Raw genomic sequence first — 21,275 nt, 5'->3', positions numbered from 1 at the left:
TGTCAGATAATGTTTGTATAGGGTCTAAAGGTATAAATGAAAGGTATTGTTGCTGTAGTTGAACTTGACTGTGCAATATCATGCCCACATCTGAATGTGGTTTTACCCAATACCCACAAGTAAACTTCGGAAAGGAGTTGATGGACAGTAAAAAGGAGGCAGAACCTTGCGGTACTGAGTCTATCTATGCAGGCTAACCCTACTCTCACTGAGATTACCTGTTTTAACTTGTCACAGACAAAGGCTTCAACTATGTGACCATACTAGTCTGCATCGTTCAACAGAACTGCATGTACCTCCCATTAAACATTTACAAAATTACACTGCAAATTTATATTTATTAACACTTAATCGAAGTGACAGTAGTTCAATTTTTCATTGGGATATATTGAGTCAATATCGAGTGGGGCAGCATGGTAGCACAAGTGGATAGCATTGTGGCTTCACAGCGCCAGGGTCCCAGGTTTGATTCCCTGCTGGGTCACTGTCTGTGAGGAGTCTGCAAGTTCTCCCCGTGTCTGCGTGGGTTTCCTCCGGGTGCTCAGGTTTCCTCCCACAGTCCAAAGACGTGCAGGTTAGGTGGATTGGCCATGATAAATTGCTCCAAAACGATTATGATGGGTTACGGGGATAGGGTGGAAGTGAGGGCTTAAGTGGGTTGGTGCAGGCTCGATGGGCCGAATGGCCTCCTTCTGCACTGTATGTTCTATGTTCAATTATCAAACGGACTCATGCAATAAATTAGCCTATTTTTTAATGACACAGAAATAGTCAGACACATTGAAAATGTCCTGCCTTCAACAAGCTTGTCTTATTCTTCGTTACAATAAGTTTTACACTTAAAAAGTGTGTTTGAGACTACTGAGGTCCTAAGGTGCTTTATAAATATGCCTTGTTTGAAACAAAAAGTTTCAAATGCCAAAGGCACAGAATTCACAACATTTTCATTTCCGTTATTTCCAACCCATAATTTTACCCACTATTAAAGTGAATAGAAAAATAATTGAGCTGGTGAGTGTGGAAGCAGTAAGATCCAAATATTAAGTATATTTATTTATTTTAAATGTTAGGATTAGGGAAACGTCATGTGATGATTAAAATGATCAATTTAAACAAAATCCACATGATATCTGAAACTGCTTCTCTACTGATACAGATTAAAGAGAGACCTGGGGTTTTGAGCTCAAATCTCTGAAGGTAGGACAGATTACATATGAGGTTCAGGGCTTTAAAAATAAACCGATTACGAAAACCAGGAGACAATGCTGGAGCTAGATAAAATGGTTTGGTTCTTGCTGAAGTATTGTGTCCATTACATTGTAAATAGAATGCAACAACATCAGACAAGATACAGAAGAAATTTACTAGAAGGTTCCAGGGATTTACCTAACTAAAGCTGAAACTGGTGAAATTCTGTAAGTTGTATCTAAGAAGATCACACTTATGAAATAGCTGCCAAATCACTTAAGGTGGCCCCTTTGCCTGTCTGCACAAATCAAAATTGAGAGCAAAGTTCCACTAAGTCTCTTGATCATCTTTACGGAACCACAGATATTATATCCTTCAGAATAGGTCTGAACACAATAGGCCAGTGGCATCAATCAGACTTGCACTCCATATTGGGCAGAGAATATATAGTGTAGTTTTATTACTTTGTCTTAACGATGATGCTTAGAATCCATGTGAGTCAAACACCCGGCTGATCAAAAGATAACATTCAGCCCAAATTTCACACCAAAATTTCAATCATTATGAAGCTAAATCAAGTAGAGTGCAGAAGGTACAGAAAGAACAGACTCCTGAAAGGAGTGACATTTAACACAAATCCTAGTTGCCTCATGAGTGGGAAAGCTATGTTTGGATTTCTGGCAAATAAAACATGGATGAATTCCTGACAGATTTAATAAAATATCCCCTCTTCCAAGTTTTATAGATTACTACTGACCCTGGTAAAATTACTTAAACCCATCAGATTGAGGTAAGTGGATACTAATATCAATTTTATGAAAATTAATTTATCTCCATTGTGAATTAAAAATCCAAAGATCAAATTCAGAACAAACTTTAACTATTATCTAACTTCACAGGGAAGGAATTTTATGAAAGAGACCACCATAAAAGTTTACGTGTGCCACCATGTTTTGAACCTTTATTAAATCAAGAGCAGGCTCTAAATGAATTTTAAAGGTCACACAAACTGGAACGTAATTTGAAAATTGCTCTGTCTCTTTTTCAGACACCAGCAATGACACATGATATACATCAGCATATCATGGTGCAATCACACACACACTGACACACTGATGGACATACAGTAGGACCAACCAGCATACAGAACATCGCAGCCAATCACCAGTGAGAGCACACGCACTATAAAGACAGGGGACACCAGAGTTCCCGCTGATTCTAGCAGCAGCCAGCTCAGAGCAGAGCTCACAGCCTGCCTCTCAGACATTCACCAGATGCTGAGTGCCTCACCTAGATAGTGACCGGACAGGGTCCACAGATAAGCTGGTAATGCACGTACCCAAGCTTACAGTATGTTATTACAGTTGAGTTGCTAATAAAATAGAGTTACACCATCTCCAGCTGTGTTGACCTGTTTGTAGACCAGAACACCCAACATGACAACATAGTGTTGATATTTTCATATATAATTTTTGTTGTACTTTATTACAATTGTTCTTTGATAACAAAGTATGGTATAGAATGTATGATACACCAGAAAAGGTGGATTGTATGCAGGGCGGGGGATGGGGGAGGCATGAGTAGTTTGGAGTGTTTTCCCTGTCACCTGACTGAAAGGTCTGTGGTGAGGCCACCGAACCAGAACCCAACTTCCCAGCGTCAATATTACGCTTAGAGCTGCATTAACTGAGTCAGAGTGGAACTTTTGCCCTCATCTGGGGGAAAATTTCGCCATAGAGAGCTGCTAGCCAACCTAGCACAATAAGAAGTCTTACAACACCAGGTTAAAGTCCAACAGGTTTGTTTCGATGTCACTAGCTTTCGGAGCACTGCTCCTTCCTCAGGTGAATGAAGAGGTATGTTCCAGAAACATATATATAGACAGATTCAAAGATGCCAGACAATGCTTCCCTGTTGGGAATTTTCTATAGGCCTCCGAAAAGTTCCAGAGATGTAGAGGAAAGGATTGCAAAGATGATTCTGGATAGGAGCAAAAGTAACAGGGTAGTTGTTATGGGGGACGTTAACTTTCCAAATATTGACTGGAATCACTATAGTTCGAGTACTTTAGATGGGTCAGTTTTTGTCCAATGTGTGCAGGAGGGTTTCCTGACACAGTATGTAGATAGGCCAACAAGAGGCGAGGCCACATTGGATTTGGTACTGGGTAATGAACCAGGCTAGGTGTTAGATTTGGAGGTAGGTGAGCACTTTGGTGATAGTGACCACAATTCAGTTACGTTTACTTTAGCAATGGAAAGGGATAGGTAGATACCGCAGGGCAAGAGTTATAGCTGGGGCAAAGGCAATTATGATGCGATTAGGTAAGACTTAGGATGCATCGGATGGCGAAGGAAACTGTAGGGGATGGGCACAATTGAAATGTGGAGCTTGTTCAAGGAACAACTACTGCATGTCCTTGCTAAGTATGTACCTGTCAGGCAGGGAGGAAGTGGTCGAGCAAGGGAACCGTGGTTTACTAAAGTAGTTGAATCACTTGTCAAGAGGAAGAAGGAGGCTTATGTAAAGATGAGACATGAAGGTTCAGTTAGGGCGCATGAGAGTTACAAGTTAGCCAGGAAGGACCTAAAGAGAGAGCTAAGAAGAGCCAGGAGGGGACATGTTGGCAGGTGGGATCGAAGAAAACCTAAAGTTTTCTATAGGTATGTCAGGAATAAAAGAATGACTGGGGTAAGAGTAGGGCCAGTCAAGGACAGTAGTGGGAAGTTGTGCGTGGAGTCCGAGGAGATAGGAGAGGCGCTAAATGAATATTTTTTGTCAGTATTCACACAGGAAAAAGACAATGATGTCGAGGAGAATACAGAGATACAGGCTACTAGACTAGACGGGATTGAGGTTCATAAGGAGGAGGTGTTAGCAATTCTGGAAAGTTTGAAAATAGATAAGTCCCCTGGGCCGGATGGGATTTATCCTAGGATTCTCTGGGAAGGTAGGGAAGATTGCAGAACCTTTGGCTTTGATCTTTATGCGTCATTGTCTACAGGAATAGTGCCAGAAGACTGGAGGATAGCAAATGTTGACCCCTTGTTCAAGAAGGGGAGTAGAGACAAAGTCTTGGAAATGATTATAAGAGATAGGAGGCGAAATTCTCCGGTATCGGCACGATGTCCGTCGACCGGCGCCAAAAACGGCGCAAATCAGTCGGGCATCGCGCCGCCCCAAAGTTGCGGAATCCTCCACATCTTGTGGGGCCGAGCCCCAACCTTGAGGGGCTAGGCCCGCGCCGGACTAATTTCTGCCCCGCCAGCTGGCGGAAAAGGCCTTTGGTGCCCCGCCAGCTGGCGCGGAAATGACATCTCCGGGCGGCGCATGCGCGGGAGCGTTAGCGGCCGCTCACGGCATTCCCACGCATGCGCAGTGGAGGGAGTCTCTTCCGCCTCCGCCATGGTGGAGACCATGGCGAAGGCGGAAGGAAAAGAGTGTCCCCACGGCACAGGCCCGCCCGCGAATCGGTGGACCCCGATCGCGGGCCAGGCCACCATGGGGGCACCCCCCCCGGGGCCAGATCGCCCTGCGCCCCCCCCCAGGACCCCGGAGCCTGCCCGCGCCGCCTTGTCCCACCGGTAAGAGAGGTGGTTTAATCCACGCCGGCGGGACAGGCTTCCTAGCAGTGGGACTTCGGCCCATTCGGGCCGGAGAATCACGGGGGGGGGGGGGGGGGTGTGTGTGTCCGCCAACCGGCGTGGCACGATTCCCGCCCCCGCCGAATCTCCGGTGCCGGAGAATTCGGCAACCGGCGTGGGCGGGATTCACGCCAGCCCCTGGCGATTCTCCGACCCGGCGGAGGGTCGGAGAATCTTGCCCAGGATTTATAATCATCTAGAAAGGAATAATTTGATTACGGATAGTCAACACGGTTTTGTGAAGGGTAGGTCGTGCCTCACAAACCTTATTGAGTTCTTTGAGAAGGTGACCAAACAGGTGGACGAGGGTAAAGCAGTTGCTGTGGTGTATATGGATTTCGGTAAAGCATTTGATAAGGTTCCCCACGGTAGGCTATTGCAGAAAATACGGAGGCATGGGATTCAGGGTGATTTAGCGGTTTGGATCAGAAATTGGCTAGCTGTAAGAAGACAGAGGGTGGTGGTTGATGGGTAATGTTCAGCCTGGAGTTCAGTTACTTGTGGTGTACCACAAGGATCTGCTTTGGGGCCACTGCTGTTTGTTATTTTTATAAATGACCTGGAGGAGGGCGTAGAAGGATGGGTGAGTAAATTTGCGGATCACACTAAAGTCGGTGGAGTTGTGGACAGTGTGGAAGGATGTTGCAGGTTACAGAGGAACATAGATAAGCTGCAGAGCTGGGCTGAGAAGTGGCAAATGGAGTTTAATGCAGAAAAGTGTGAGGTGATTCAGTTTGGAAGGAGTAACAGGAATACAGAGTACTAATGGTAAGATTCTTGGTAGTGTGGATGAGCAGGGAGATCTCGGTGTCCATGTACATAGATCCCTGAAAGTTGCCACCCAGGTTGATATGGTTGTTAAGAAGGCGTACGGTGTGTTAGCTTTTATTGGTAGAGGGATTGAGTTTCGGAGCCATGAGGTCATGTGCAGTCTTGTGTGGCCGCATTTGGAGTATTGCGTGCAGTTCTGGTCACAACATTATAGGAAAGATGTGGAAGCATTGGAAATAGTGCAGAGGAGATTTACCAGGATGTTGCCTGGTATGGAGGAAAGATCTTATGAGGAAAGGCTGAGGGACTTGAGGCTGTTTTCGTTAGAGAGAAGGTTAAGAGGTGACTTAATTGAGGCATACAAGATGATCAGAGGATTAGATAGGGTGGACAGTGAGAGCCTTTTTCCTCGGATGGTGATGGCTAGCACGAGGGGACATGGCTTTAAATTGAGGGGAGATAGATATAGGACAGATGTCAGAGGTAGGTTCTTTACTCAGAGTAGTAGGGGCGTGGAATGCCCTGCCTGCAACAGTAGTGGACTCGCCAACATTAAGGGCATTTAAATGGTCATATGGCTGATAATGGAATAGTGTAGATGGGCTTTAGATTGGTTCCACAGGTCGGCACAACATCGAGGGCCGAAGGGCCTGTACTGCGCTGCAAAGTTCTATTGTTCCGCTTGACATTGATTCCAGTACAGAGGTAATTTTTTTAATGATTTTTTAATCTGCACAAATGAATGTTAGCATGGGAGTATTTTCTGCAACAATTATGCATTTAAATGCCAAATGTAAATGGAAAATATGCTGCGCATTAGTGAAGGATTTGTTTACCTGTACAACCAATTGTTCCTTTCTTCACAGAGTAGCCCAGTTCACAGTGACAAATGAATGATCCTTTCGTGTTCTCACAGGTGCCACTCAGACATATGTTTAGATTAAGGTCACATTCATCGACATCTGTGGATCAAAGTTAAAATTAAATGACAGTCTCCACAGCTGCAGCATATTGTGCAATCGTTAACAGTTTAAAGGTTCTATATAGCTCTATCGTGATGCTCTTCTAAATATTGAACAACTTTTGACAATACTTTTAATACATTCTCATGTACTCAGTTTAACACTTGAACAATAATACTGGAATATTAGCAAGGAAACCACAACCAAGTCTAACCTAGACAGGTCCTCATATCCTCAGAAGCCATAAATCCATCATAGCATAGACATCGATATTCTCCAGGTACATTTGCACATAGCCCTCCATCACAAATATCAGGATTGTCCTCACATTCATCAATATCTGGAAGAAAAAATTGGTTTATGTGGTCATTGAATTTTAATCTACATTACAATATACATTGAAAGTATTAATTTGTAAAGTATGCTAACAGAGTTATTACATAACACACACTGGAGACATGGTGGCACATTGTTAACTTCAATGTCGTAACTACCCAGAGGCCCAGGCCCTGGGGACATAGATTCATATACCATCATGGCAGCTAGCAGAATTTCAATACAATTAACAAAATCTGGAATTGAAAGCTAGTCTCAGTAAGGGTGGTCATGAAACTATCATCAATTTCTGTAAAAAACCTTTGGTTCACTCATATTCTTTAGGAGAGGAAATCTGCCATCCTTACCCAGTCTGGCCAACATAACTTGAGCTACATTAATGCGATTGATACTTAACTGTCCTCTGAAATAGCCTAACAAGCCACGCAGTTCATTATGGGCAGCACAGTAGCACAGTGGTTAGCACAATTGTTTCACAGCTCCAGGGTCCCAGGTTTGATTCCCAGCTTGGGTCACTGTCTATGCGGAGTCTGCACATTCTCCCCGTGTCTGCGTGGGTTTTCTCCAGGTGCTCCAGTTTCCTCCCACAATCCAAAGATGTGCAGGTTAGGTAGATTGACCATGATAAATTGTCCTTAGTGTCAAAAAAGGTTGGGTGGGGTTACAGAGTTATGGGGCTACAGGGATTGGGTGGAGGTGTGGGCTTAAATAGGGTGCTCTTTCCAAGGGCCGGTGCCGACTCGATGGGCCGAATGGCCTCCTTCTGTACTGTAAATTCTATGTTATGTAAACAGCAACTAGGGATGGGCAACAAATGCTGACCTTGCCAGTGACACCCACATCCCGTGGAAGAATAAATAAACCATCAGAGGCTTGTTTCAAGTAACTTGTGAAATTGAGGCTACTTTCACCTTGAGAGAAAAAACTTCCATGGAATTTTTCAAGAGCATCATTGTTCTTCCTTGTGTCCAGACCAGCAACACCCAAAATATGAATGACTTTGAGACAATTCTCGGGTATAAAAAGTCTTGGTATTAAAAGCCAGTATATAACTGCTAAATCCCGATGTTCTTATTTAGTATATGATGATTGAGGCTCAGCAATAAGGATAACTCTTCCCAAAACATCAGGTCAACAAAACTCAAAATATGAAACAAGAAATATAAATAAGGGCAAAACTTGCCACTCCCACCAGTGAGAGGATTGTAGCAGGCAAGGGCACTTACTTTGTCAGGAAGCAAAAAATGTTTCCTAAGCCGGGAAAAACTGCAAATTTTGTTCACCCAATTTTCAAGGTGGGTTAAAAGTGAGTTGAGTTTCCTGACAAACAGTGTAGGGAAGTCTATTTGCATTCATTAGCATCTCATATATGCTAATTAAATGGCCACCTCACTGGAATTAAGTACCCTCTCTAAATTAAGTTCCCCACTAGTGAAAATTTAGAAGATTCACTTTTCTGACTGTATATAAATGGCTTCACCCCTTCCACAATTTTGAAGCCAGGAGAAATTGCTTTCTCCTTTGTAAAAATCTGACTTTGATCATGCATTTAGTCAATCAGTGAGATCCCTCAAGATGGGAGGAGGAACTTTTCAGGTGCATGGAGTTCAAGATCAGTACAAGTGGCTGAATAAAGGGACACCCTAATAATTATGAGGCAGTTAGGTATCAACCATGCTCAGTTGTGTTTTGCTCTGTGGTGAAACCTGTATTGCAGCAGGTTTGTTCCTGATTAATGGGTCTTATAACATTGCGATTCGGGCAAGATCGGAAACTGGTGTTTATGTGCCATTTGTCATCCGCTGCAGTCATAGGCCGGAATAAGGGAAGGGGGAGGCGGATGCCTCCAAGGGACACAGCTGGTGCAGAGCAGCACACTTGCAACTCAAGGCTTTCTAAATTCAGATTGTCTAGAGGCTTGGCAATTCTTCCACATCTCATTCTGGTCACATTTTGAAGATTGGCAGGCTCAGTAGGTTTGGCAAACCTTCATCAGCTTTGAGTTGAACTTGTAACATTCTGTGCTTCAGGAATTTGGTTGTCTCCATCTGATTTGCTTTTTGTGCTGCTTGGACATTAATTTCTCTTTATTGATAACCTGTCTGCTTTATTTGAACTCCATAGGTTTGTCCCGTTCCTTTCAGAGGGAATTTTTACTCCATTCAATCATAGTGTGGACTTGGATTTTCTTTTCTCGTGGAGTCCAGCATATTCTTCCCAGAAGTTGACGTTTCAAAAATGGCAGCTCCATTATAACTAGTTTCACAAAAATATTTATTTGCAATTATTTTTTTAAAAAAAAAATATGTTTTATTGAAATTTTTTTCCCAAACAACAATTTTCCCCCTCTTACAAAGCAAACGCAACAATAACAATACAGAAATTTTTAACAATACACAAGTAACAAAACCCCTTTATCTTTGACCTAAACTAAACTAAACCCCCCCCCCCCCTTCCCCCTGGGTTGCTGCTGCTGGTCATCTGTCTTCCCTCTAACGTTCCCCTAGGTAGTCGAGAAATGGCTGCCACCGCCTGGTGAACCCTTGAGCCGATCCTCTCAGGGCAAACTTTATCTGCTCCAGTTTAATGAACCCCGCCATATCATTTACCCAGGCCTCCAGTCCGGGGGGTTTCGCCTCCTTCCACATGAGTAGGATCCTGCGCCGGGCTACTAGGGACGCAAAGGCCACAACGTCGGCCTCTTTCGCCTCCTGCACTCCCGGCTCTTCCACAACTCCAAATAGAGCTAACCCCCAGCCTGGTTTGACCCGGGCCTTCACCACCCGCGAAATCACTCCCGTCACTCCCTTCCAATACCCTTCCAGTGCCGGGCATGCCCAAAACATATGTGCGTGGTTTGCCGGGCTCCCGCCACACCTCCCACATTTGTCCTCCACTCCAAAGAACCTGCTCAATCTTGCTCCCGTTATGTGTGCTCTATGTAGCACCTTAAATTGAATCAGGCTAAGCCTGGCGCATGAGGAAGAGGAATTTACCCTGCTTAGGGCATCAGCCCACATACCCTCCTCTATCTCCTCCCCTAGTTCTTCTTCCCACTTTCCTTTTAGTTCGCCCACCGACTCCTCCCCCTCTTCCCTCATCTCTCGGTAAATCTCTGACACCTTGCCCTCTCCGACCCACACCCCTGAAAGCACCCTGTCCTGTATCCCCTGTGTCGGGAGCAATGGAAATTCCCTCACCTGTTGTCTAGTAAACGCCCTCACCTGCATATATCTCAAGAAATTTCCCCGGGGCAACTTATACTTTTCCTCCAATGCTCCCAAGCTCGCAAAAGTCCCATCTATAAATAAATCTCCCACCCTCCTAATTTCCAACTGGTACCAGCTCTGAAATCCTCCATCCATTCTTCCTGGGGCGAACCTATGGTTGTTCCTGATTGGAGCCCCACCAGGGCTCCCCGCACCCCTCTCTGTCGCCTCCACTGTCCCCAGATATTCAATGTTGCCGCCACCACCGGGTTCGTGGTAAACTTTTTAGGTGAGATCGGTAGCGGCGCCGTCACCAGCGCCACTAAACTCGTCCCTTTACAGGACTTTCTCTCCAGTCTTTTCCACGCCGCTCCCTCACCCTCCAGCATCCATTTACGTATCATTGCCACATTGGCGGCCCAATAGTAATCGCCCAAGTTCGGTAGTGCCAATCCTCCTCTGTCCCTACTACGCTGAAGGAACCCCTTCCTTACTCTCGGAACTTTCCCTGCCCACACGAAGCTCGTGATGCTCCTGTCTATTTTATTAAAAAAGGTCTTGGTGATTAGTATAGGGAGACATTGAAATACAAGTAAGAACCTCAGGAGGACCATCATCTTAATTGCTTGCACCCTGCCCGTCAGCGATAGAGGCTGCATGTCCCACCTCTTGAAGTCCTCCTCCATTTGTTCTACCAACCGTGTCAGATTAAGTCTGTGCAAGGTTCCCCAGCTCCTAGCGATCTGAATCCCCAGGTATCGGAAGTTTCTTTCCACTTTCCTTAGAGGCAAGCCTTCTATCTCTCTACTCTGGTCCCCTGGATGTATCACAAATAATTCGCTCTTCCCCATGTTTAGCCTATACCCCGAGAAATCCCCGAACCCCCTCAAAATTTGCATAACCTCTATCATCCCCCCCGCTGGGTCCGACACGTATAACAATAGGTCATCCGCGTATAACGAGACTCGGTGTTCTTCTCCCCCTCTAATCACCCCTCTCCATTTCCTGGAGTCTCTCAACGCCATGGCCAGAGGTTCAATTGCCAACGCGAACAACAATGGAGACAGCGGGCATCCCTGTCTTGTTCCCCTATATAGTCGGAAATACTCCGATCTATGTCGACCTGTAACTACGCTTGCCGTTGGAGCCCCATAAAGAAGTCTAACCCAGCTAATAAACCCGTTCCCAAACCCAAACCTCCTTAACACTTCCCATAAATACTCCCACTCCACCCTATCAAATGCCTTCTCTGCGTCCATTGCCGCCACTATCTCTGCCTCCCCCTCCACTGGGGGCATCATTATCACCCCTAATAGTCGTCGCACGTTAACATTCAGTTGTCTCCCTTTTACGAACCCTGTCTGGTCTTCGTGCACCACCCCCGGAACACAGTCCTCTATCCTCGATGCCAGTACCTTTGCCAACAATTTGGCGTCCACGTTCAATAATGAAATGGGTCTATAGGACCCGCACTGCAACGGATCTTTATCCCTCTTCAAAATTAACGATATCGTCGCCTCCGACATCGTCGGGGGTAGAGTCCCCCCTTTCCTGGCCTCATTGAACGTCCTCACCATCAACGGGGCCAACAAGTCCACATATTTTCTGTAATACTCCACCGGGAACCCGTCTGGTCCTGGGGCCTTCCCTGCTTGCATGCTTCCCAGTCCCTTAATAACCTCGTCCACCCCAATCGGTGCCCCCAGGCCTACCACCTCCTGCTCCTCCACTTTCGGGAACCTCAATTGGTCCAGGAACTGCCGCATCCCCTCCTCTCCCTCTGGGGGTTGAGACCTATACAGTTCCTCATAGAAGGTCTTGAACACCTCATTTATCTTTCCTGCCCTTCGCACCGTGTCTCCCCTTTCGTCTCTAATTCCTCCTATCTCCCTCGCTGCTGCCCTCTTTCGCAATTGATGAGCCAACAGGCGACTAGCCTTTTTCCCATATTCATACCTCCTCCCCTGTGCCTTCCTCCACAGTACCTCCGCCTTTCTGGTGGTCAGAAGGTCAAATTCCGTCTGGAGTCGTCTCCTCTCCCTGTACAATTCCTCCTCCGGGGTCTCTGCAAATTCCCTATCCACCCTTAAAATCTCCCCCAGTAATCTTTCCCTTTCCTTGGCCTCTGTTTTCCTTTTGTGGGCCCCAATGGAGATCAGCTCTCCTCTGACCACCGCTTTTAGTGCTTCCCATACCACTCCCACAGGGACCTCACAGTCGTCATTGACCTCCAGGTATCTCTCAATACACCCCCGCACTCTTGCACACACTCCCTCATCCGCCATCAGTCCCACATCTAATCGCCAGAGTGTTCTCTGCTCCCTTTCCTCTCCTAATTCCAGGTCCACCCAATGTGGGGCATGATCCGAAACCGCTATGGCTGAGTACTCAGCTTCTTCCACCCTAGAGATCAACGACCTTCCCAAAACAAAAAAAATCTATCCGGGAGTACACTTTATGGACATGGGAGAAGAAGGAAAACTCCCTAGCCCTAGGTCTAAGAAATCGCCATGGATCCACTCCCCCCATTTGGTCCATAAACCCCTTAAGTACCTTGGCCGCTGCCAGCCTTCTTCCGGTCCTTGAGCTGGATCTATCTAGCCCCGGGTCCAGCACCGTATTAAAGTCCCCTCCTAAAATCAAGTTTCCTACCTCCAGGTCCGGTATAAGAGACATCCGTCTCATAAATCCCGCATCGTCCCAGTTTGGGGCATACACATTAACCAACACGACCTCCATTCCCTCCAGCCTGACACTCACCATTACATATCTACCTCCGCTATCTGCTACGATGTTCTTTGCTTCAAATGCCACCCGTTTCCCCACCAAAATGGCCACCCCTCTATTCTTTGCGTCCAGTCCTGAGTGGAACACCTGTCCCACCCATCCTTTCCTTAGCCTAACTTGGTCCGCCACCTTTAGGTGCGTCTCTTGGAGCATAACCACGTCTGCCCTTAGTCCTTTCAAATGCGCGAGCACTCGGGCCCTTTTTATCGGTCCGTTCAGGCCTCTCACGTTCCACGTGATCAGCCTCACTAGGGGGCTACCTGCCCCCCTCCCGTGTCGACTAGCCATTACTTTCTCTAGGCCAGTCCCATATCCCGCCTCCGCGCTCCCGCTCGCTCCCCCAGCGTCGCACACCATCCCCGCCCACCCACTCTTTAGCCATTTCCTTTTGGATTTCCGCAGCAGCAACCCAGTTGTCCCCCCCCCCTCCCCGCTAGATCTCTTTCTAGCATGATTGCTCCCCCCATATTACTTCCGTAAGTCAGCTGACTTCAACTGACCCCGGCTACTCCTGCTCACTCCTCGACCCCCCCGTGTGGGGAACTCCCATCCGCCTTGCGCCTGTCTTCCCGCCTTATTCTTTCTGGCGCGGGAACATCCCTTTACCTGACCCGCCTCTTATGGCGCAGCTCCCTTTCCCCTCCCCCTCCCCTTCCCCATTCTCCAACTATGTCCCGTCTTTCCCCCCTCACCGGCGTCCACATTTCCCCAATGTCTCCCCCCTTCCCAATTTACTTCTCAATTAACTTCAACCATAACATTAACAATAACATTTCCTGCAGCATCAGTCCCTCAGTTCCGATCCAATTTCTCTTCTTTGATGAAGGTCCATGCTTCCTCCGCCGTCTCGAAATAATGGTGTCTCTCCTGATACGTGACCCATAGTCTTGCCGGCTGCAGCATCCCGAACTTCACCTTCCTTTTATGCAACACCTCTTTGGCTCGGTTGAAGCTCGCCCTCCTTCTCGCCACCTCCGCACTCCAATCCTGGTATACCCGTACCACTGCATTCTCCCATCTGCTACTCCGCACCTTTTTAGCCAATCTTTGGACCTCTTCTCTATCCTTAAGGCAGTAAAATCGCACGATTATCGCCCTGGGTGGTTCTCCCGCTTTTGGTCTTCTCGCCGGAATCCGATTTGCCCACTCCACCTCCAAGGGGCCCGTAGGGGCCTCAGCACCCATCAGTGAGCTCAGCATCGTACTTGCGTACGCTCCACAGTCCACTCCTTCCACACCCTCAGGGAGACCCAGTATCCGAAGGTTCTTCCTTCGCGCTCCATTTTCTAGGGCTTCGATCCTTTCAGTACACTTTTTATGAAGTGCCTCGTGCGTCTGTGTCTTAACCGCCAGGCCCAGGATCTCGTCCTCAATATCTGTCACCTTCTGCTCCACCACGCGGAGCTCTGACTCCTGGGTCTTTAATGTCTCCTTGAGCCCCTCAATTGCCTGTAGCAACGGGGTCAGCACCTCCCTCTTCAGCAGCTCCACGCACCGTCTCACAATTTCATGCTCAGGCCCCCATGTCGCCTGCGCTTTCTCCGCCGCCATCTTGTACTTCTCTCTTTCTGACCCTTTGGTCGACGATTCCTCGCGCTGCAGCCGCCGCCGCCGTTTTTTTTCCTCCTTCTTTTGGGGGGACTCCCTTCTCACACACCCCACACCGGGTTGCGTCGTCGAAAAATTCCCCGTTGGGGCTCTTAAAAGAGCCCGAAGGTCCGTCGGAGCTGGAGCCGCCGAAGCGTGCGGCTAGCTAGGCATCACCGCAACCGGAAGTCCCTTCAGTGGCCTTGATGAGGTCTTTTCACAGTTGTTCCCTCTGCTGCTAGAATTCACCTTTGATACAGGCCCTCAGGTCAGCTTGCAGCTTTAAGCTTGCCCTTCCCCCGCCTGCATGCTGGAAGAGGCCCTGTTTATCCTGCAGTTGCAGCCAAATCTTTTACTGTTTCTGCCATGTCTGGCAACCCAGAGACATACCCTTCCTGGGGGACACTGTCGGGGGAATATTGCAGCCTTCTTCCCACACCGAGAAATGTCAAACAAATGCCGTGGGGGCCCTGTAAAAGAGCCCAAAAGTCCGTTCCAAGCAGGAGCTGCCGAATATGCGACCTAGCTCTGCATAGCCGCACCCAGAAGCCTTTGCAATCATTTTAAAGGTTAGTAATCTTTACCTTGACTTCCGGTTGCGGCTATGCCTAGGTAGGTCGCACGTTCGGCAGCTCCCGCCGGGAACGGACTTTTGTTCGACAGCTTACAGTGTGGGAAGGTGACAGCAAGGTCCCCCCGACATTATATGGATTGGACCAGGAGTGGAGCTGTTAAAAAAGTGATCCTGGTGCAACAAAAAGTGCGAGAGAGGAAAAGCAAGATGACGGCGGGGGGAGACCAAGCAGCATGGGCGCAGTGGTCGCAGGAGCAGCAGGTGTTTCTTAAACGCTACTTTGAGGAGCTGAGGACAGAAATGCTGGCGCCAATGAAGGCAGCGATTGAGAAGCTTGTGGAGACCCAGAAGGCCCAAGGGGCGGCGATCCGAGAGGTGCGGCAAAAAGCCTCGGAGAACGAGGACAAAATCTTGGGCCTGGCGGTGAAGGTGGAGGCGCACGAGGCGCTGCACAAGAGGTGGGTGGAAAAATTCGAGGACCTGGAGAATAGGTCGAGGAGGAAGAATCTTCGGATTCTTGGTCTCCCTGAAGGAGTGGAGGGGCCCGATGCCAGGGCATATATGAGCACGGTGCTCAATTCGCTGATGGGCGCGGGAGCTTTCCCGAGGCCCCTGGAGCTGGATGGGGCTCATTGGGTCCTGGCAAGGAGACCCAAAGCCAACGAGCCACCAAGGGCTATAGTGGTGAGGTTCCACCGCTTTATGGATAAAGAGTGTGTCCTGAGATGGGCCAAAAAAGAGCGGAGCAGCAGGTGGGAGAACACGGAGATCCGAATTTACCAGGACTGGAGTGCGGAGGTGGCTAAGAAGAGGGCTGGTTTCAACCGGGCTAAGGCGGTGCTCCATCAGAAGGGGGTGAAGTTCGGGATGCTGCAGCCAGCGCGATTGTGGGTCACGTTCCAAGATCTGCACCACTATTTTGAAACGCCTGATGAGGCATGGAACTTTATACGGACTGAAAAGTTGGACTCAAATTGAGGGTTTGTCGTGTGTGTGTGTGGGGGGGGGGGGGTGGGGGGGAGATGTTTACTGTGTTTACTGCGTTTGGGGAATGTTCTGTTTGTTTGAGTGCTGGGTGGGGATGGGTGAATGGATTTGATGTGGAGGCTGTGGGAGAGTGTGGGCGTTGGTGTTGGAGGGGCAGGGCCCCACGGAGGAAGAGGGGGGTTGGAGGCCCGGAGATGGGAGTTGGGGTAAGGCCGCAAAAAGGAGCAGCGCCAGAGGGGGGGGGAGGCGGCTCAGGAAAGCGCGGGCTTTTTCCCGCGTTAGGCAAGGATAGAGGCAGGGCCGGGGGGGGGGGGGAGGGCGGTGTTGGAGGGGGGCGCACACTGACTGCCAAGGGGTGAGGGGATTCTCACACTGGGGGGTCGATGGAAGGGCGGGAGAGGCCGGGGTCAGCAGGAGTCAGCTGACTTACGGGAGTGTCATGGGGGGAGCAAAATGGCTAGATGAGGATCTAGCGGGGGGGGGAGGGGGGGGGGGGCTGAGTTGCTGCTGCATTGGCCAAAGGGGAGCTGGAAGTAGGAGAGGTAGTCGGGGCGGGGGTTCGTCGCTTGGGGGATTGGAGGGTGCGGGAGGTGCGGGCAAGTGGCTGGCCTAGAATTGGAGATGGCTAGTCGGCGGGGGGGGGGGGCTAGTAGCCCCCCGATCCGGCTGATAACTTGGAATGTGGGGGGCCTGAATGGGCCGGTCAAGAGGGCCCGGGTGTTCACGCACTTAAAGGGACTGAAGGCAGACGTGGTTATGCTCCAGGAGATACATCTGAAGGTGGCAGATCAGGTTAGGCTGAGAAAGGGATGGGTAGGGCAGGTCTTTCATTCAGGGCTGGATGCGAAGAACAGAGGGGTTGCAATACTGGTGGGGAAGCGGGTGTCGTTCGAGGCACTGAATATTGTAGTGGATAATGGAGGTCGATATGTAATGGTGAGTGGTAGGTTGCAAGGGGTGAGGGTGGTACTGGTGAATGTATATGCCCCGAATTGGGATGATGCCGGATTTATGAAACGCATGCTGGGTCGGATTCCGGATCTGGAGGTAGGAAGCTTGATAATGGGGGGGGGGGGGACTTCAACACGGTGCTGGACCCAGCACCGGACCGGTCTAGGTCCAGGACGGGTAAGAGGCCAGCTGCGGCCAAGCTGCTCAGGGGGTTTATGGACCAGATGGGGGGAGTGGATCCATGGAGGTTTGCCAGGCCGCTGGCCAGGGAATTTTCCTTCTTTTCCCACGTCCATAGAGCCTACTCCCGGATAGATTTTTTCATTTTGAGCAGGGCGCTAATCCCGAAAGTGGAGGGAACGGAATATTCGGCCATAGCCATCTCAGACCACGTCCCGCATTGGGTGGAGCTGGAGTTGGGGGAGGAGAGGGACCAGCGCCCGCTGTGGCGCCTGGTTGTGGGACTGTTGGCGGATGAGGGGGTGTGCGGACGGTGCGGGGGTGTACTGAAAGATATTTGGAGGCCAACGACAACGGGGAGGTGCAGGTAGGGGTAGTCTGGGAGGCGCTGAAGGCGGTGGTCAGGGGGGAGCTAATCTCCATTAGGGCCCACAGGGAGAAGAGAGAGGGGAGGGAGAGGGAGAGGTTGGGGGGGGGGGGGGGGGGAATTTTAAGGGTGGACAAGAGGTATGCAGAGGCCCCCGAGGAGGGGCTACTTAGGGAGCGACGGAACTTCCAGACGGAATTCCACCTGTTGACCACAGGGAAAGCAGAGGCACAGTGGAGGAAAGCGCAGGGGCCGACGTATGAGTATGGGGAGAAGGCGAGTCGGATGCTGGCACATCAGCTTCGTAAGAGGGAGGCAGCGAGGGAGATTGGTGGAGTTAAGGATAGAGGGGAGAATACGGTGCGGAGTGCGGTGAGAATAAACGAGGTATTTAGGGACTTCTATGGGGATCTGTACAGGTCTGAGCCCCCAGCGGGGGAGGAGGGGATACGACGATTCCTAGACCAGCTGAGGTTCCCGAGGGTGGAGGAGGGGGAGGTGGCTGGTTTGGGGGCGCCGATTGGGCTGGAGGAGCTGGTTAAAGGATTGGGGAGCATGCAGGCGGGGAAGGCCCCGGGGCCGAATGGTTTCCCGGTTGAATTCTACAGGAAATATGTGGACCTGCTGGGCCCGTTGCTAGTGAGGACTTTTAATAAGGCGAGGGAGGGGGGGGGGGGGACGGGACCTTGCCCCCGACAATGTCCAGGGCACTGATTTCTTTGATCTTGAAGCAGGACAAGGATCCATTGCAATGTGGGTCGTAGAGACTGATCTCGCTCCTCAATGTTGACGCTAAGTTGCTGGCGAAGGTACTGGCTACGAGAATTGAGGACTGTGTCCCGGGGGTGATTCATGAGGACCAGACGGGATTTGTGAAGGGTAGGCAGCTAAATACAAATGTGCGGAGGCTCCTCAATGTGATTATGATGGCCTCGGTGGAGGGGGAAGCGGAGGTAGTGGCAGCTATGGACGCGGAGAAGGCCTTTTATCGGGTGGAGTGGGAGTATCTTTGGGAAGTGTTGCGGAGGTTTGGGTTCGGGGAGGGGTTCATCAGTTGGGTCAGGCTGCTATATAGAGCCCCGGTGGTGAGTGTGGCTACGAACCGGCGGAGGTCGGAGTACTTTTGGCTGTACCGGGGGACGAAATAGGGGTGCTCCTTGCCCCCGTTGTTGTTTGCACTGGCAATTGAGCCGCTGGCCATGGCACTGAGGGAGTCCAGGAAATGGAGGGGATTGGTTCGGGGGGGGGGGGGGGGGGGGGGGGCACACCGGGTGTCGTTGTATGCCAGTGACCTGTTGTTGTATGTTGCGGATCCAGTGGAGGGGATGGCGGAGGTCATGCGGATCCTTAGGGAGTTTGGGGACTTTTCGGGGTATAAACTCAATCTAGGGAAGAGTGAGCTCTTTGTGGTGCACTCAGGGGATCAGGGAGGGGGGATAGACGAGTTACCGCTGAAGAGGGCGGAAAGGAGCTTTCGGTACCTGGGGATCCAAGTAGCTAGGAGTTGGAAGGCCCTGCACAAGCTCAACTTGACGCGGTTGGTGGAGCAGATGGAGGAGGATTTTAAAAGATGGGATATGCTGCCACTCTCACTGGCGGGTAGGGTGCAGTCGGTAAAAATGACGGTCCTTCCGAAGTTTCTCTTTGTGTTCCAGTGCCTTCCAATTTTGATCCCCAGGGTCTTTTTCAAACAGGTAAGCAGGAGCATGATGGGATTTGTGTGGGCGAATAAGACTCCGAGGGTGAAGAGGGTGTTTCTGGAGCGCAGCAGGGACAGGGGGGGGGGGGGGGGGGCTGGCGCTGCCGAATCTGTGTGGCTATTATTGGGCAGCCAATGTGGCGATGATCCGTAAGTGGGTAATCGAGGGAGAGGGGGGCGGCTTGGAAGAGGTTAGAGATGGCGTCCTGTGTGGGCACGAGCCTGAGGGCGCTGGTGACGGCACCGCTGCCACTCTCGCCGACAAGGTACACCACGAGTCCGGTGGTGGTGGCGACGCTGAAGATCTGGGGTCGGTGGAGGCGACACAGGGGTGAGGTGGGGGCCTCGGTTTGGTCCCCGATTCGGGAGAACCATCGGTTCGTCCCGGGAAGGATGGATGGGGGGTTTCGGAGCTGGTATCGGGCGGGGATTAGAAGAATGGGGGACCTGTTCATCGATGGGACGTTTGCGACCCTGGGGGCGTTGGGAGGAGAAGTTTGGGCTACCCCCGGGAAACGTTTTCAGGTACATGCAAGTGAGGGCGTTTGTGAGGCGGCAGGTGAGGGAATTCCTGCTGCTTATGGCACGTGGGATTCAGGACGGTGATTTCGGGTGTATGGGTTGGAGAAGGCAAGGTTTCGGCGATTTATCAGGAGCTGCAGGAAGAGGAGGAGGCCTCGGTGGAGGAGTTAAAGGGCAAGTGGGAGGAGGAGCTTGGGGAGGAGATAGATGAGGGCCTGTGGGCTGATGCCCTGAGTAGGGTTAATTCTTCCTCCTCTTGCACCAGGCTCAGCCTAATACAGTTCAAGGTTACTCACAGAGCGCATATGACAGGGGCGAGGTTGAGTAGGTTCTTTGGAGTGGAGGACAGATGTGGGAGGTGCTCGGGGAGCCCGGCAAATCACGTCCATATGTTCTGGTCCATATGTTCTGGTCGTGCCGTCACTGGATGGGTTTTGCGAGGACTATGTCCAAGGTGGTGAACGCCCGGGTCAAGCAGAGCTTGGGATTAGCATTATTTGGGGTATCGGACGAGCCGGGAGTGCAGGAGGCGAAAGAGGCCGGTATTCCTGGCCTTTGCGTCCCTGGTAGCCCGGCGGAGGATTTTGCTACTATGGAAGGATGCAAAGCCGCTAGTGTGGAAGCTTGGATCAATGACATGGCAGGGTTCATCAAGCTGGCGAGGATAAAGTTTGCCTTGCGAGGGTCTGTGCAGGGGTTCCTCAGGCGGTGGCAACCATTCCTAGACTATCTTGCGGAGCGTTAGGAGGAGGTCAGCAGCAGCAGCCCAGGCGCGGGGGTTCTCTTGGGGGGGGGGGTGTTTGGGTCAAGGTGCTTTTTTTTCCCCCTATTTGTGCTGTTTACTGTTGGAAGGGGGGTTACTGTGCATGGGGAAATCCAATGTATAATTTCTACTTGTTGTGTTCTTGTTGCTTTCTTTTTGTTGGGGGGGTGGAGGGTTTGTTGAAAACTTGAATAAATATATATTTTTTAAAAGTAATCTTTTCCTTCAGCTCAGCAACTACGCTGGCTAGGTTCAGCAGTCTTTTGTTGCAGCTATCTGCGGAATCTTTGTGCAAATTTTAAAACTTCACCTGGGCATTCAGTTCCTATTGAAATCTTCCTTCCATGGTCACTGACTGCTCCATTTACTCATTAGATCCTCAGTCTGTTTCTTAGAATTTTCCTTTTCTGTTTTTAAAAGTCTGGATTTTTTCTTTCATACTGCACATCTCGGGCGAAATTCTCCGTTATCGGTGGAAAGTCCGCCGATCGGCGTAAAAAACGGCGCAAATCCGACTTGCGTCTCGTCGGAAAAATGGGTCGAAAGTCTCCGGCCCAAAATGGGCTAGCAGCAACGTAACGGGATCCGCGCTTGCGCAGTGGTTCACGCCGTGCAGCGCCATACGCGCCGCACGGCGTGACGGCTCATAAGGCCGCGCTGCTCCCCCCCACCCGACCGGAACACCCGACTGGATGGCTGGCCGCCGCTCAGCTCCGAGGTTCGAGTCACGGGATGTGGAGGCGCTCCT

At 50.2% G+C, this 21,275-nt stretch overlaps 1 protein-coding gene across 1 annotated transcript in view; it reads right to left on the bottom strand.

Annotated features, from left to right (window-relative positions):
• The window catches only part of LOC140404453 (fibrillin-1-like), a 716,712-nt gene that overhangs the window by 205,859 nt on the left and 489,578 nt on the right, over positions 1–21,275 (bottom strand). The window contains exons 30-31 of the mRNA XM_072493009.1: positions 6,780–6,905; positions 6,440–6,565 (exon numbers count right to left, since the gene is read on the bottom strand). Coding sequence (XP_072349110.1) covers positions 6,440–6,565; positions 6,780–6,905 — 252 coding nt within the window. The remainder of the gene's footprint in view (positions 1–6,439; positions 6,566–6,779; positions 6,906–21,275) is intronic.

This window comes from Scyliorhinus torazame, chromosome 30, assembly GCF_047496885.1.
Source record: "Scyliorhinus torazame isolate Kashiwa2021f chromosome 30, sScyTor2.1, whole genome shotgun sequence".
Lineage (NCBI taxonomy): Eukaryota > Metazoa > Chordata > Chondrichthyes > Carcharhiniformes > Scyliorhinidae > Scyliorhinus > Scyliorhinus torazame.
Note: the sequence above shows the minus strand (reverse complement) of the source record. Positions and strands in the feature narration are given on the sequence as shown.